Here is a 15202-nt window from a genome sequence, read left to right as displayed (position 1 = left end):
GCATATGAACTTCAACTAAAACTTTCCTCTCAGCAAAGCAAACTTTTGGGCAAGGCGTGGTGCACCTGAGGTGCACTAGGTAGGATTCATTGTTATGGATTAGCCTTGAGCTTCTCCTTTACCACATGGATATCTTCCACTATCAAGTCCTTGGTCATCAACTCCGTGGGCAATGTTGCTATTAGCTTTGAGAACTGTGTTGTAGAAAGACCTGAGAAATCAGGGATCATGCCATAAGTGCCAGGGCCACAGCATGTGAAGGCACAGCATTGAGAAAGTGTGGAAACCACTTGATTCGCCTAGTCTGCAAGGGAGCAGCACAGACAACTGCTGAGCCATTCTGATATAATCCAGCATCACTAGCCAGAAGGCCTTCACCTAAGCAGAGCTGCCAAAGAATCAGGAAACTCCGATCTCTGGACAACATTTTACAGCAAGCTATAGGAGACACTTGACCTGGTCGCTGTAAAAGCTGAGGAGTTCTATGAAACACCAAGAGAGAGCTCCTTACTGCATCAATGAGGTGTGGAAAAACAGGAACTGGTGCCAGCGGGAGCCCACTATGCCCCAATTATGTCACATCTGGTAGCGGAATCCTGGTAAAGCCACCCAGGGTGTCACTGCTGGGGAAACGTTTTTTTAGACCAGTCTGAAGCCTAGAAGGAGTATTCATGAGGGGAGGAATCTGCGGAAATCAGGGATGCCGCATGGTTTAAGGACAGAATTTACACTAATATCACCTTCATACAGAAGTGGATAAGAAGATGCTCAGAACCTGGTAGAGGCAATTAATTCAGGATGCAAATGTTTAAAACATAGGCAAAAAGTTATTTAAGACTGTGTTCTCTGTCATAGGCATGGATTTTGACAGTTACAATAAGCTAAGTTTGTACATGGTATCCAATACCCCTTGCATGTCAACATATTAGCAATGACTTAGGACGAAGGATCGCTTAAAGGTGGACAACATACATTGAGCCATGTTCAGGTGACAAAGCCTGATGGATTCATTCAGTTTTTAAAAGGTGATATACAATTGTCCATATGAAGGAGATACTAAGGCTGAGAATACTTCACAAAAACGGATCCAAAAGACTCAGAATGGGGACTTCAAACTGTGAGGTTGGTGAATCACTGCCAACCCTCCTCCCTGTAGCTGATGAATATATGCCACCACTCCTTCCTATAGCTGTTTATCAAATGTCATTCTTCCCCAACATAACTGTTGAATAAATGATATTCCTCCTGCCCGAAGCAGATGAATCAATGCCATCTTTGACTCCCTTCCTCCACATAGCTTATGAATCAATACCACCCACTTCTCCCTGTTGGAGTACAAAGAATGTTATATGCCACTGCAGTAAACATGAGGCATTGCTAATGAAAGTATGACACATTGATCAGTGTCAAGGTAAGAGAAACTTCAGCTGCCGAAAAAATGGCATGCCTTTGGAGATCCAGAAATAGGATGCATCCACCTCTTCCCAAATTTGTTCCCAACAACTTTAAAAAGAAGATTGAATGGATGTTAATAAAAAGCATTTTCTCGACAATGGCCTGAAAGCTGTGTTTCAACAACCTGACAGAGTAACTTGGGAGTTGAGGTTCCTATTTTGCACCCTGAGAGAGATGAGCCTCTGCTGGAGGCAGAGTTGAATAGAGGAATGAGTAGTTGAATAACTGAGTCACACAAGCGTGCTTCACATTTGATAGGAACTGAAGACTCGTCTCTTCAAAGAACATCTTGTTCATAAGTAAACAGATTTACTGCGGCCTTGGGCATTAATACATTTGCAAACCTTTAACTTAGTCGCACAAATGGTATGATTTACAAGTCCAAATTCATCTTTACAATTCACAAAACAAGAATTCATACTCACTGATAACTTTATGCATGTTAGATTGCAGAGGAAAGCTGTGACTGTTATAGTTCTCCTTGGCCTTTATGAAAATGGCGAAAATTTGTAAATTTGATCCAAACATAGGTATAAACCTATGAGTGTAGATTTTCAATGTGTTTGAGACTCAGGTCCCATGTGAAGAGACACTCCCTTTGAATATTTAGGTGGACTTGTTTCACTCTCATTGGCTCATTCTTCTGCACTTTACAAGGCTCCGTCACTTTATAGCTAGGTTTATAATTTATAAAACAGCATACATACATGATAAATTATGCTTTTTCTTAACTGTGCTTTTAGTTCTTCTGCTGAAAAAAACATACTGGGCTGAGCCGTGTGAAAAGAAGGGGCGTACTGACATGGAACAGTTACCCAATTTCTAACTTTTTGACGTTTTATTGAGATTTCAAAAAGCATATAAACAGGTTATTTACATAAAATTAATTTAAATATGGTGTCTTTCCTGCATTTGGTACACTTGTTACTGCCCTGCGAGGGTCCATTATTTATTAATACCACAGAGTGGGCAAACAAGACTGTTATAGAAGGTGTTCAATAGGCAAGTTGTACCAATCCTTTGAAATCTGGTTCCTAAAAGTCTTCTCCACCGTGGGACACTACACTCCTCTCTTGCTGCAGGGGCAATGCTGATTTATTTCTATGACGCCTTATGACAAACTCATCCAGTAATCAGGCCAAAGAAATAGGGACTGACCTTGTTATCAGCCAGGCTCAGGTACCTCAGTTCTGGAAGTGGGGGCTCGAAGGCAGGGGTTAGCCTCTTCAAGGAATTCTCAACCTGGGATTTGAATTCATCAGGGAATGAAAAACACTTCTCCAAATTGGCAGGTTTCTGAAAACAAAAAGAAATGGGAAGAGAACAAAACTTATAGGGAGGAACATTGAGAAAGCACGTAAACGCATGCATTAAATATCATGTTGTTGAGTGCTGCTGTTAAAAAATGTAGACAAAGATATACCTTTTTTGCTGAAGGAGTATATTACTAGGACCCAAACATGGTGAAGTAAGGAACAGTGATAACATCCCTATCGCATCCTTAGCTGTTCTCCCCTCTCTATTTAACATTCTGACTCACTCGGGCTACCAATCTCAGTGAACACAGTGACCATGAGCCCGCGATCATTCCTTCAGCTCTCATCTCTCTTTGGTTACCACTTTCATTATTATTTAGTGGTGACTTTGTCCAGAAACCCTATCTACCTAACTATTTCCACCTTGGGGTGGTGTGGGGTGTGGTGGTGTGTGTGTGTGTGTGTGTGTGTGTGTGTGTTTTCTGCTCAAGATTCTAGGTACAAAGATGTAAAAGTCCTATAGTTTTTGTTTTAGGCAATTCTTTCCCTGAATCCTGATCATGTTGTGGTTCCTGGTGTAGCGCTGTGTGCCTGAGGCAGTTTCTTGGACAGATATGCTGCATCTTTTTGAAAGCCATGTTGCTGATGTAATGCAGTTGGCTTTCAAGATATGTTGTTTTTTCAGTGTTGGGTTGATGTGGAATAATTTCTTTAAGCCCTTAATGAAACATGCTAGAGAGTGTAGACAGTATTTCAGGGGTGCCAAAGTGCCATCTAAGGGACCATTTAGCAGTGCGTTGCCTCCATCCAGATGGGGGAAACCAGGGCCTTCATCTTCATTCTGAAATCAATTTCTGTACCAGTAGGTATAGTCTTGGTTTGCTTGGCAATGTGTTCTTTGAACGCAATATCTGGATCAAGGGTGGATCCTAGGGATTTTTAATTGTATGTCAGTATGAAGGTGAAGCAATTCAGGCTCATGATGGAAAGCCATGCTTGAATCTGTGGTTGTTTGGAGCTGCTGGCAAACAACGAAAATTCAGTCTTTGTCAGTACAAGCTTTAGATAGGTACTTGACAGCCAGATCTTGAGAAGCTCAAGGCAGGTTTTGAATCACTGAATGAAGGTGGGGGAGGACATTCTGAGGTAGAGTTGTGTACTATGGGTGCATTGATGGATCTTGATTTTGTTACCAGTGAGTATGAATCCAAAGGGTCCTTGTAAAGGTTGAGATTGAGAGTGGGGAAAGAATTCTGGTTCATTCTACAGGTGATGGGGAATTTTTGGGAACTTATGGATCCTATCTGTACGAGTTGATGGTGATTGGAGAGGTAGGAGTTGAACCAGTGCAGGGCTGTTAAAGAATTTCATGAATGTTTCCAGGTGAGTATCTATGCTTGGTAGTCAACAGTGTCAGATTCTACAGAGAGGTCAGGCAGGATCAAGAGGCAGGTGTGCTTTTTATCAATGATGAAGAAGGCATTGCCGAATAATTTAAAAGTGGATATCTCAGTGCTGCAGTGTTGTCTACAGCCAGATTGGCAGTCTTGCAGGATGGTGTAATTGATGATCTGCTCTTGCAGCCATGCTGCATTTTCTGTGATATTCCCTATGAAGAATATAAGGTTAATGGGATGGAAGATGGCTTGATCGCCTGGATCTAAAGTTGGGTACTTTTGCAGGGGGAAGATCAGACCTGATTTGAAGATGTCTGGGAAGAGTCCTTGGATACGAGACTGTGTACAGGTGTGTGAAGGTATTTTATTGGAAAATATATTTTACATGGGTAATTTATTATGGTTTTATTAGATGAAATGTATCATTATATATGTATTTGCTATCATATTTTAATGTTATGTTGTTTAAAGGCCATTGGTCTAAATAAACATATCTCTGATTGATTGATTGATTGATTGATTGATTGATGCATCTCCATAGAGGTATTTTCTAATGAAAGAGAGTAGAATGTCATTTTCAAAGGGGTGGTTTTGAGTGAATGGAGGAAGTTGGTGAGTTCAGTGGAGTTGGAGTGTTGGAGATAGGCAGTGAAGCTGATGAGAGGTTGGTGTTGTCAATTTGGTTCTGATTTTGTTGCCCTTCTCGGTGAAGAACTGGTTGATGGTATTGCACTGGTTGACTGATGGTGTGATAGGGGGTTCTGGAAAAGCATTAATGCATTTTGACATCCTTACAAAGTGGTTTGTTTCTGACAGTCACTTGGTTGATGGTAGTCTTTAGATGTGGTGACAAGGGACCGGACTACAGAATGAAGGGCTTTAGGTTGGGTGGGGTCACCTGTGACATTAGTCTGTCTCCATTTCTTTTCTTTGGCAGCCTCCGAGCGACAATGAGTGGTATGAAAACAATGAGTGGTATGAAAACACGCAGCATAATAAAACACACATTTGATAGTTTTTATGCTTGGGTGATTGCAAATCATGCATCCTGTATGTACGTGGCATAATGATAGAGCGAAGGCTCAGTGGCATTGACTGGATGACAGACTTTTCAGTCTGGGCACTTTTTAGTCTGGGCTTACCATCTCCAGGCAGTGTGTGCCTGCTCTTAAGGCTTCTGTTAATGTTGCCAGGTGGGTCTAGATCCTGTAAGACCGGACTACTAACATCATCTTTGTATGGGTAGATTGGGCTCAATCCTCTCTAATTAGCTAATCAAGTTTCCACTGTATGGGCAGAGTTGGCTAAATCCTGAACCATTGGCCTACTCAGATCCTAGTTATATGGCCAGATTGAACCAGATCCTGCACAAAACTACTTAAATCCATACTGTACGTACAGATCAGTCTAGATTATACACAATTTGGCTACTCAGATTTTCATTAAAGGGGCAGACTAAGCTAAATCTTACACAATTAGGCTACTCAAATCCCTAGTATATGGGCATATTCAGCTAGATTCTGCACATTAGCGATACTGAATTCTTGGTGTCAGGACCCTCTTTCATTTGGATGCTTCATTGCAAAGAGGGAAGGAAGTGACCAGTTTTACTGTAATATAAACAAATATTTACATGAACAGCTGATTGATTTAATATTTTTATATCAGGGTTTTCAAAACAGATTAAGCCCTTTTCAACACAAATGATAAAAAATTGAAGCTTGCAGAACTTCCAAGAACTACATCAGACAGGAATCCCTGCATAACCCAATCTAAGATGTAACTGGTATTGCAAATGTGACTTTCCTTCAAGAAGACCTCTTCCTAAAAAACAGGGGAAGACACATTTGGAGAATCTGGGTCTCTCACATATAGCCTGCCTACTGTTAGAAGATAGACAAATGTGTTGCATATAAAACCTTATTCACGAGTCGCAGCACGTGGTAACATCCCTTGTTTTTTTGTTATATTGCTCCTTGTGATGCAGATGAAAAGGGAATGTTTGTGTGCATCTGGGAAATGTGCATTTTTTCCACAGGTAATGCAAAGAGCTAGAGAAAGCCATGCTGCCCATGTGAGCCATGTATGCTCTCCTGTAACATAAACTGATAGTGGATTTTGAAACAGCCAGATGTTAGGGTTACAAGGAAATGCCTAGACAAATGTACAGGCAGCTGGGGTTAGGGAGTGTCTGGGAATGAAACAAAACATTTAGGGGCAGATTTACACCTTCTGGGGCATCTCTGCAGGTCAGCAGGGATGCGCCAGAACAGATGCGCCACGTAATCCCCCCCTTGCGCCACCACGGATGCGTCGCATTTACAATGCGGCGCACCATGGTGCAAGGAGGGGAAGATGCGTGACGCATCTTGTGGTGTATGGGTGGCGCACTGCTGGAGTTGTTTCGCAAGTGCGACGCAACTCTTGCAATGCACAGGGGCCGCCCATACTTAACGTGGTGCGTCACTTCTTACGCCTGCTTGAAGCAGGCCTAAGGATTTGACGCAGCAGCGTCGTAAAACTGACTCAGTGAAATCTTGTAGATTTCACTGCGTCAGTTGTACGGGGCTTTCCTGCGAGGGAACGCCCACCCTGCGACAGAACGCCCATAGCGCAGGGCTTTACAACGTGACGCATCTGCCTAGATGCGTCACGTTATAAATAAGTCGCAAAAGTGGCGCATGGTTTACGCCACCGTTGCGTCACAAAAGTGACGCAACGGCGGCATAAAAGTGTCGCAAGGGGCTTGTAAATCTGACCCAGTATCTTTAAATAATGCTCTCTTTTACTCCTTGTTTGAAAGCGGCAAAGCAAGGGGTGCAGTCTACACAAAGCAAACCTCTCGCCCGTATCACTTTACCTGAGGACCACAGGTGAAAGTGTTAGCTAGCAATTTTTTATGTAAATCATGCAATTTTTTCTAATTAATATCTTCAGATTTATTGATTTTTAATGATATTAAGAGTTAATCTAATGTTTTAAAGTAAACAGCAATGTTTAGGTCTAGCTAGAGGGAGAGTTAGCCATCTACCGGAGGTAATGAGATTAACACAGCAAATTACAGATAACGGCCTTGGGCCAGCCCCTTTTAACCATTGTCTGCTTTGGGTCAGCCCCTTTAAGCCACTGCTTGACAAAAGTAGCATTCACTTTTTGGATCAACCCACAAGAGTATTTCCCCTTAACTGTCCTGGAGCTAAATCGTTGGTTACCAATCCAAAACAATGCCCAGAATATATGAGAGCATAATGCATAAAGTAGATTAACAGACAAAAATAGTGCCTTCATGGCAAATTTTCAGCCTTCCTTCAAAGAACGCCAGCCTCTATTGAGTTCTTTGCATGCGATTCCTACCTTCATGTAGCCTGCCGACCACCACTTTACACCCAGTGCTATGCTTTTCTTACACAAGGTAGCAATAGGATGCCTTAAAATGAAACCATATGTTGCTTCTGTCATCCTCATAAAGAACTTCAACTAATTTTTACACTTCAACCACTGGCTAGTGCTTGATGGGTAATCCTTCAGTCTACTAAATGCAAATTCCATCATATAAGCATCAATGTATAAAATGCGATTAAATATTACAAGCTTGAACTAGGAGATGTTTTATAGGATACAATCACTGCTGAATTATATGGGTGCAATTACAAGAGGTCGCTACTAAGTTGCATTGCACAGTATAGATTATGAATATGCAGAACCACATGTCCTTCTTAAATTGAGCTCTGGGTGACAACATTACTGAACTGTAAGGGTGCAGACCCATATTCCATTTATAAATTATGTTTTGCAGCCTGAAATCATTGCTGCATTACATCGTTGAGTACCGTGGATGCAGGGTCCGTAGCTGACGTGGGCCTGTACTTCTGTTGTAGCATATATGAGAAGAGGGCATCTTTCTGGGAATTTCTTTTGTTCGAGGTTGCAGCTCTCTTTCTCCATTAGGCCCGCAGAGAACTCAGCTGCTCAGCCTAGATCAGACTCAGGAGCTGAGTCTCTGTTTTTACCTTTTAAACTGCGCTGCGACTCCTAGACACTCTGGACTGTTTCAAACCAGCACTTGTTGTGACAGGTCACAGGACAATGCACAAGAACCTGGAGGCAGGACAAGTTTCTAGAGGCACGAACAGATGTCTGGGAATAGAACAGAGTTCAATCAATCAATCAGGGGCTAGTATAGCGTGGCTGCTCACACCTGAGGGTCTGAAGGTGCTGGAGATGGGGGGCTGCTGGTTGCAGTGGTTCGCATTCTAATAGCTAGGTCTTGAGGTCCTTCTTGAATTGGGATTGCATGAGGTGGAGGGGCAGGGTGTACCAGGTCTTGGTGGCAAGGTGGGAGAACGAACTTCCTCAGAATCTGATCTTGTGGATCTAGGGGACAAAGGCTAGGGTGGGTTGGGCGGAGCGAATTTGTCTGGTGGGTACGTAGAATACGAGGCGGTGGTTCAGGTATGCTGGTCCTTCGTCGTGTAGAGCTTTGTAGGCATGAGTGAGGAGCTTGAAGGTGATTCTCTTGCTGACTGGGAGACAGTGGAGTTGGCGGAGGTGTTGCGTGCTGTGGCTGTGGTGGGGGATGTCGAGGACCAGTCTGGCTGCGGCGTTTTGTATGTTCTGTAGTTTCTTGAGCTGTTTCTGGGTGAAGCCAGCAAACAGTGCGTTGGCGTAGTCAAGTCTGCTGGTGATGAGTGCGTGGGTGACCGTCTTTCTGGATTCTGTGGGGATCTATCCAAATGTCTTTCGAAGCAGGCTGAGCGAGTGGAAGCAGCCTGAAGACACTGTTGATTTGGCAGTTCATTGGGAGCAATGAGTGCAGCATGGTTCCGAGGTTCCGTGCGCATTCCGTCAGGATTGGGAGACTGGGGGGATCCCAGAGCAGCTGGCCACCAGGAGTCATCTCAGGCTAAAGGGGTGGGTCCCAGGATGAGTACTTCGGTCTTGTCCGAGTTGAGCTTGAGGCAGCTAGCTTTCATCCAGGTAGCAAAAGCCTTAATTCGACTATGGAAGCTGGTTCTGGCGGTTGTGGTTTTCGTTGGTGAGGGAGAGGATCAGCTGGGTGTCGTCAGCGTAGGAGATGATGTGGAGCTTGGTTCTGACAATGGCTGCGAGGGGGGCCATGTAGACGTTGAAGAGGGTCGGGCTCCAGGAGGAACACTAGGGCACTCCATAGTTGATCTCTGTGGGTCCTGAGAGGAACGGTGGTAGTCTAACTCAGTGAGTCCGGCTGGTGAGGAAGGAGTGGATCCAGTCCAGTGACTCTTTTCGTGGATGCCGGCGTCGTAGAGTCTTGTGATTAGGATGCAGTGGGAGACAGGGTCGAAGGCAGCCAAGACCTCTAGTAGAATGAGGGCTGCGGTCTCGCCATGGTCGAGGAGGGAGCGGATGTCATTGGTGGTGGCGAGGAGTGCGATCTCTGTGCTGTGGTTGCTTTGGAAGCCGGATTGGGAGGTGTCCAGGACGTGGTTCACTTCGATGAACTCAGAGATTTGTACGCTGATGCCCTTCTCGGTGACCTTGGCTTGGAAGGGGAGGAGGGAGATGTGTCTGAAGTTCTTGAGGTTTGTTGAGTCTGAGGACGGCTTCTTCAGCAGGGGGTTGATCTCAGCATGTTTCCACTCGTCAAGGAAGGTGGCGGTTACGATGGAGCAGTTGATGGTGCAGCGAAGCTGGAGCGCGATGGCGGCAGCTTCGCTGTAGAAGATGTGGTACAGACAAGTATCTGTCGGGGGTTCCTGAGTGGGTGCTCTTCATGGTCTTGAGTGTGCCCTGTGCAGAGAGTGGGTCCAGCAGAGCATGTTCTGTTGGGGTGCGGTGTGGTGTGGTTGTGTGTGATGGTGGCAGGCGTAGTGGCCGGATCTAAGGTGTCTAAGCTGTCGTAGATCTTCCTGATCTTGTGGTGGAAGAAGGTGCTGAGTTTGTTTTAGAGGTCTTGAGAGAGAGGAAGACCTGTGGTCTGGCTGTTGGGCCTGGCAAACCCCTTGAAGATGGCGAAGATTTTTGGTGTTGTGTGCATTGGCGTTGATTCTATCTAGGTGGGCCATTTTCTTTGTGGTTTTGAGGAGGAGGTGGCGATGCACGTTGACAGCGGATTTGGAGGTTGTGTGAGTTTCCGGAGTTTTGTTGTTCCTCCATCTCTTCTCGAGTCATCTGCAGGTGCGTCTGGACTCATGAAGGGCGGGAGTGAACCAGCTGGCTTTCATGGAGTATTGCTTGCCTGGTCTTTTCTTGAGGGGTGCCAGGGTGTCAGCGCAGTTGGAGATCCATCGGTGGAGGTTGTGTGCTGCGGTGTTGGCGTCTGTTGGCGTTGGCGGAGTGGTTGTGCTGAGGGAGTTGACAAGAAGTTTTTCAGTAGCCTTGATCCAGCTGCGACGGGGAAGGAGCAAGTCCACTAAAGGATAGTGGACAGTACTTTCACCATGCAGCGACTGCCATTCAGTAGTGCTGGTGGGGGGAAGGGTGGGCTGGACAGCTGGGAGGCATGAAAACGTGGGAGAGGGAAGGGACACTTGAGGGAGGCAGGGCCGTGGGGGACCGCAGCAGCAGGGGAGACGAGGGAGAATAACAGGAGGAAAAAGAAAAGAAAACAAGTCAAAGGCAGAGGCGGAAACAAAAATAGAGAGAAATGCAGAAAGAGACAGAAAAAGAAGAAAGAGAGACAGACGGGCAATCAAGCAGAAGAGCGGTGACGCTCTACTACTGGACCACCAGGGATGAGGTGCAGGCAGGAGCATGCAGGTGGAGGAAGGCCTCAAACTCCTGACCTCTAGGTCACCTGCAGCAGATGGGGACAGCAGCAGCTACCAGACGGTGCTGCGCTGTGGAAGGAGCACGTCAACTAAAGCCATAGTGAGTTCCAGCACCTTGGTAGATTACCAGGAAGAGGCAGTACCAAACTTGTGTATCTATCCATTTCCAAGTTCCAGTTGCCCTTTTTTTTTTTTTTTTTTTTTTTACAAAGGATTCATTCAGTTATTTGCCCAACCAAGGCAGAGGTCTGTATTTTTTTCTGAGGACACTGCGTCTTCTCCACGGACAAGGGGTCAGGTCCCTAGTTGGATGCATCATAACGCATTCAAAGTCCAATTCATGATGAGCCCTCAGATAATCTTTATGTCTCAGATTTTTTATTTTTCTTTAGTCATTTTTGGATTATTTTTTTCTTGAACAAAGGCAGTTTTAGGTAGTTCAGCGCCAAGTCTTTCTTTCTTTGGCTACTCAACTTCAAAATTCCATCTTCGCTTGCCTAGGAGTTTCGTTGTACCTTCAGGCTAATCCTCCTACTGGGACTCTTCTACTTTGACACCTGTCAACTTATCACATATCTATTCAGTGCAAAGTGGCACCACAGTTAGTAGAACATATTTCCCTTTCTTCAGGCAGTCAAAGTGAGTTAAAGAGGAGTGATAGTTAAGTGCAGCCCTTGACTTACACAGATTTGCACCACAAGCTTTTTGTACATGTCTAGTTAATAAAAAAAGGGTGATGACTAGGAAGCTAGTTCTCAAAGGTGGCATACAATTTACCGTCTCACATATACGCAGATACTTTGTGGATTGGAAGTGCATATTTTTACTGATCAAAAATGATAGACGTATGCAACCCTACATGACCATTTTACATTTAGATCTCTCTATATAATTAGCTTTTTATGAGAACAGCAAAACTATTTTGCTGAAATAACAAAGGGCAAATTCTATTGTCCTGCTGCGAAACATGTGACATTCTCTAAACCAATCCCATCATAGGTGATTTTGGTTAAGCAGTCAGACCATTTCCTCTGCTTGTAATTTTATAAGTCCATATGTTAATATTATATGTTACTTCAATGGCAACAGAGGTGAGCATTTTATCCATGTACATTTTTGGTACTTTTGAATATGTAGCTTTCCCTGGTTTCTTCTGACTTTCGGTATTCTAACATACGTTTTTTCTGTTATTATAGAAAGTTTATCTTTTCTAATTTTTCCTTTCGAAAATTTCACCTAAGACTGTCCTGCAACATTAATGGATTGCCAAGACAGTACCACATTGTCTTACTGGGTAGAGTTCTGACTGGCAATGTTAATGAATGCATGCTGTTACTAGATGAAGTTTTGCAACTTGGAATCAATGCTGCTTTCAGTCATGTTAGTATCTTATTACTAGATGGCATTCTGCTGTGCACCTTTCTGGGGTACTATGAAATATAATAATGTTTTATTTATGTTGCTAAACCGTCAAGGAATGTCAAAGTCTTTTTTTAAAGAGAATTAGAAATTCTATTGTCACAGCCTTAATACACAGGGCACTAAGTGAGTAACCAGCAGCTGCCTTCTATTCGTTTTTCCACCTCCCATGATAGTGAGACCATCAGACAAGACAAGGGCAAGAGCGTATGCCCAGCAGCTCTTGTTTCCAGTGACTTGATGAGATGCCAGCAGAGCAAGCAGGATGAGGCAAAGACTTCCCACATTTAAGCTAAGTTTACGCTATGGACTGGGGACAAGCAGAATCCAACAGAGACTGATGGCTGGTCCACACCCAGCAGGCCCTTGCAGCCCAGATGACGGTGGTTAGATGTCCATAGTCCCCTCAACAGGAACTGTAGCGCCTAACTTTGATGATGCCCTGAGAACATCAAAGGCTCTTTGGACTGGGTTGTCGCTGTGGCCCTGTCACGCCCGGATCCCGAACCGAGACCATTACCAGTTGGAATGACCAGTGCTGGGCACTATCTGCACTTTGCCTGTTCAGCCAATTTGATTCTTTTTGAGCTGGCAGAACACTGCCCGAAGATCCAGGGATCCTACCCTCAGTCTCTTTCATGAAGCGTTGGCAGCTAGCTCTGTAACTTGGAATGTATACCTCAGGCAACCACAACAAGTGGGGCAGGAAACATGGGAAGAGTCCAGCCCCTACCTCACAAGGGTAAACCAAGATTGATAAATTTACCTCTAACCCGGCGAAGGTGTTCACACTGACTGCAGAGGAATCCCTGGGCAAAGGCGCCCTGACTCACTGGACACTGGTATCAGACTAAAGGCAAAAAAGGCCTCAGAGGCAGCTCTGGAAACAAGAATAGGGGAGGTGGGAGCGGAAATATTCCTCCTCCAACAAGACTTGTACAATATAAAAGGATCTCTGAAACAGAAGGGCGCATTGTGGAACTGGAAGATGCAGTTACAGAGCTGCAATCTAGCGTATCACGCCTCACCACAATGTCTAAAACCCTAGAAGATGCAAGCGGAAGATGCTGAGAACAGGGCTAAGCAGACTAAACTATGTTCCATTGCTTTTCTGACTGAGGCAGAAGGCCCGTCCCCTGAGAGGTTTCCAGAAACTTGAATTACTTCCTGGTTGTTGCCAGACAAACTGTCAGCTTGCTTTGTGCTTGAGAGGGCCTATAGGACAATCATGCAGCATCCTCCACTGGCTGCATCTCTGCACCCTATTATTGCCAATGCGCTGAAATACAGGAATAGAGTTGCGATCCTCAAGCATGCAGGAAATGCCAAACACCTGATCTTCGGATCTGCCTGTGTCATGTTCTTCCCAGACTACACTCGTCAAGTTCAAAAGCAAAGGAAGTCTTTTGATGCAGTTAAACAGAAAGTGAGGTTGAAGAACCTTAAACACATGCTTATGTCCCCAGCCAGTCTGAAAGCGATATTTAACTCTTGTCCCTTCATGTTTTAATTTCCTGAGCTTGCATGGAACTGGCAGATAGAGTGGTAAGAACTAAAACACAATCCCCCTCCACCAGAGAGGCCTCCTGCACACAATGAAAACCATGTCAACATGGTCAAGCCGAAAAGACAGAGAGGGTAGTGTCGGCGCTGAGGCTCTCCCCATGGCTCACCAGAAAAGTGATGGCAGCCATCTGTGAATTGAGGACTGAGTGCAGACATCTTCGATGCAGAACCGCTCAGGATCCCAAAGCCCCAACTCAAAGGGTGCACCTCCCATAGGAGCAGAGTGAGTCGTCCCTGTACTAAACATTTTAAATAATAAACAAGCAAAAGGGCAGACTATTACTTTTTCTACTATTACTTACAAACCTGTACTAAATCTTCAATCCAGCGATGTAGTATCCTTTACACAATGTAACAGTTCGGGGAGGCTCTTCTTTCCTATTCTCAATTGTTGACTGAGTTGTACCATGGGAATTGTGAGGGTGAGAGATGCTTCTGGGATGGAACTGTGTGGAAAGGGATAGTTGTGTGGGATTGGGGGCTGCAGACCAGTTGGTCAACAGTTTTACATGTTTTGATTCCAATGCTTTTACTCATGTTGCATGTAGTCCCAGCACCTGTGAGTGCACATGCTTTCCCAGTTGATTGAGCTCCCATGCAGCGCCCTTCTAGATCGCATCAAGATAGGGGTGGAATTCTAGTATGCTAGACACCACTTTCCAGTTGCATTGCTTTGCAGGAAACTCAGCTTCTGGGCTAACAAGGCTCCTTCCTGGGTAGATTTGGATAATTTGGTCAAACTACAGGTCAATCCCATTACACAAAAGCTTCCCCTTAGTTGTCTCACAGGTTATTAGAGATGGAGGGCTGTCTAGAAGAGAGACAGTAGAACCTGCTTAGTGCATATGTCCCATCACATCTATCCAAAGCCACTCATGTTCTTAGACTAATCATCCTGGGGCCACCCCCAGGGCTGACCGTTACAGGGGAAGACTTCATAGCCATCCTCAATCCCACAGTGAAATTGACTAGGCCCAGGGCAAAAAACATCAGAAGGGCCTCTGTGCTGGCAGAGTGGATGTGCTCCCTGGGGCTATGCGATGTATATTGTGTGTGGCACCCCACGCTAGGGAATACACACACATGTCAGCTGGACATAAAACTATGTCTCAAATTGACATACTATGCCTTCAAGCTGCAGACATATTGTGCATGACAGCAGCAAATATTCTACCTCGAGGAATCTCAGCCCATTCCCCCATCACTGGCATGGTGGACTCCCTGGGCACGCTCTGGGCGGCATGGTAAGCTGTCATGCGTGATGTGGCAAAATCATTTCTTAAAAAGAATGAGTGGGAAAAAAACAACAAATAACAGCACTAAGGTGCAGGATTCTTGCACTTGAACATGTATATCACATCAA

The 15202-nt window shown here is 44.8% G+C and overlaps 1 protein-coding gene across 1 annotated transcript in view; it reads right to left on the bottom strand.

Moving 5' to 3' along the window:
• Positions 1–15202, bottom strand: part of XRRA1 (X-ray radiation resistance associated 1) — a 314818-nt gene that overhangs the window by 63255 nt on the left and 236361 nt on the right. The window contains exon 11 of the mRNA XM_085623358.1: positions 2614–2751. Coding sequence (XP_085479484.1) covers positions 2614–2751 — 138 coding nt within the window. The remainder of the gene's footprint in view (positions 1–2613; positions 2752–15202) is intronic.

Source organism: Triturus cristatus, chromosome 8, assembly GCF_964204655.1.
Source record: "Triturus cristatus chromosome 8, aTriCri1.1, whole genome shotgun sequence".
Classification (NCBI taxonomy): domain Eukaryota; kingdom Metazoa; phylum Chordata; class Amphibia; order Caudata; family Salamandridae; genus Triturus; species Triturus cristatus.
This window is presented reverse-complemented; position numbering and strand designations above follow the sequence as displayed.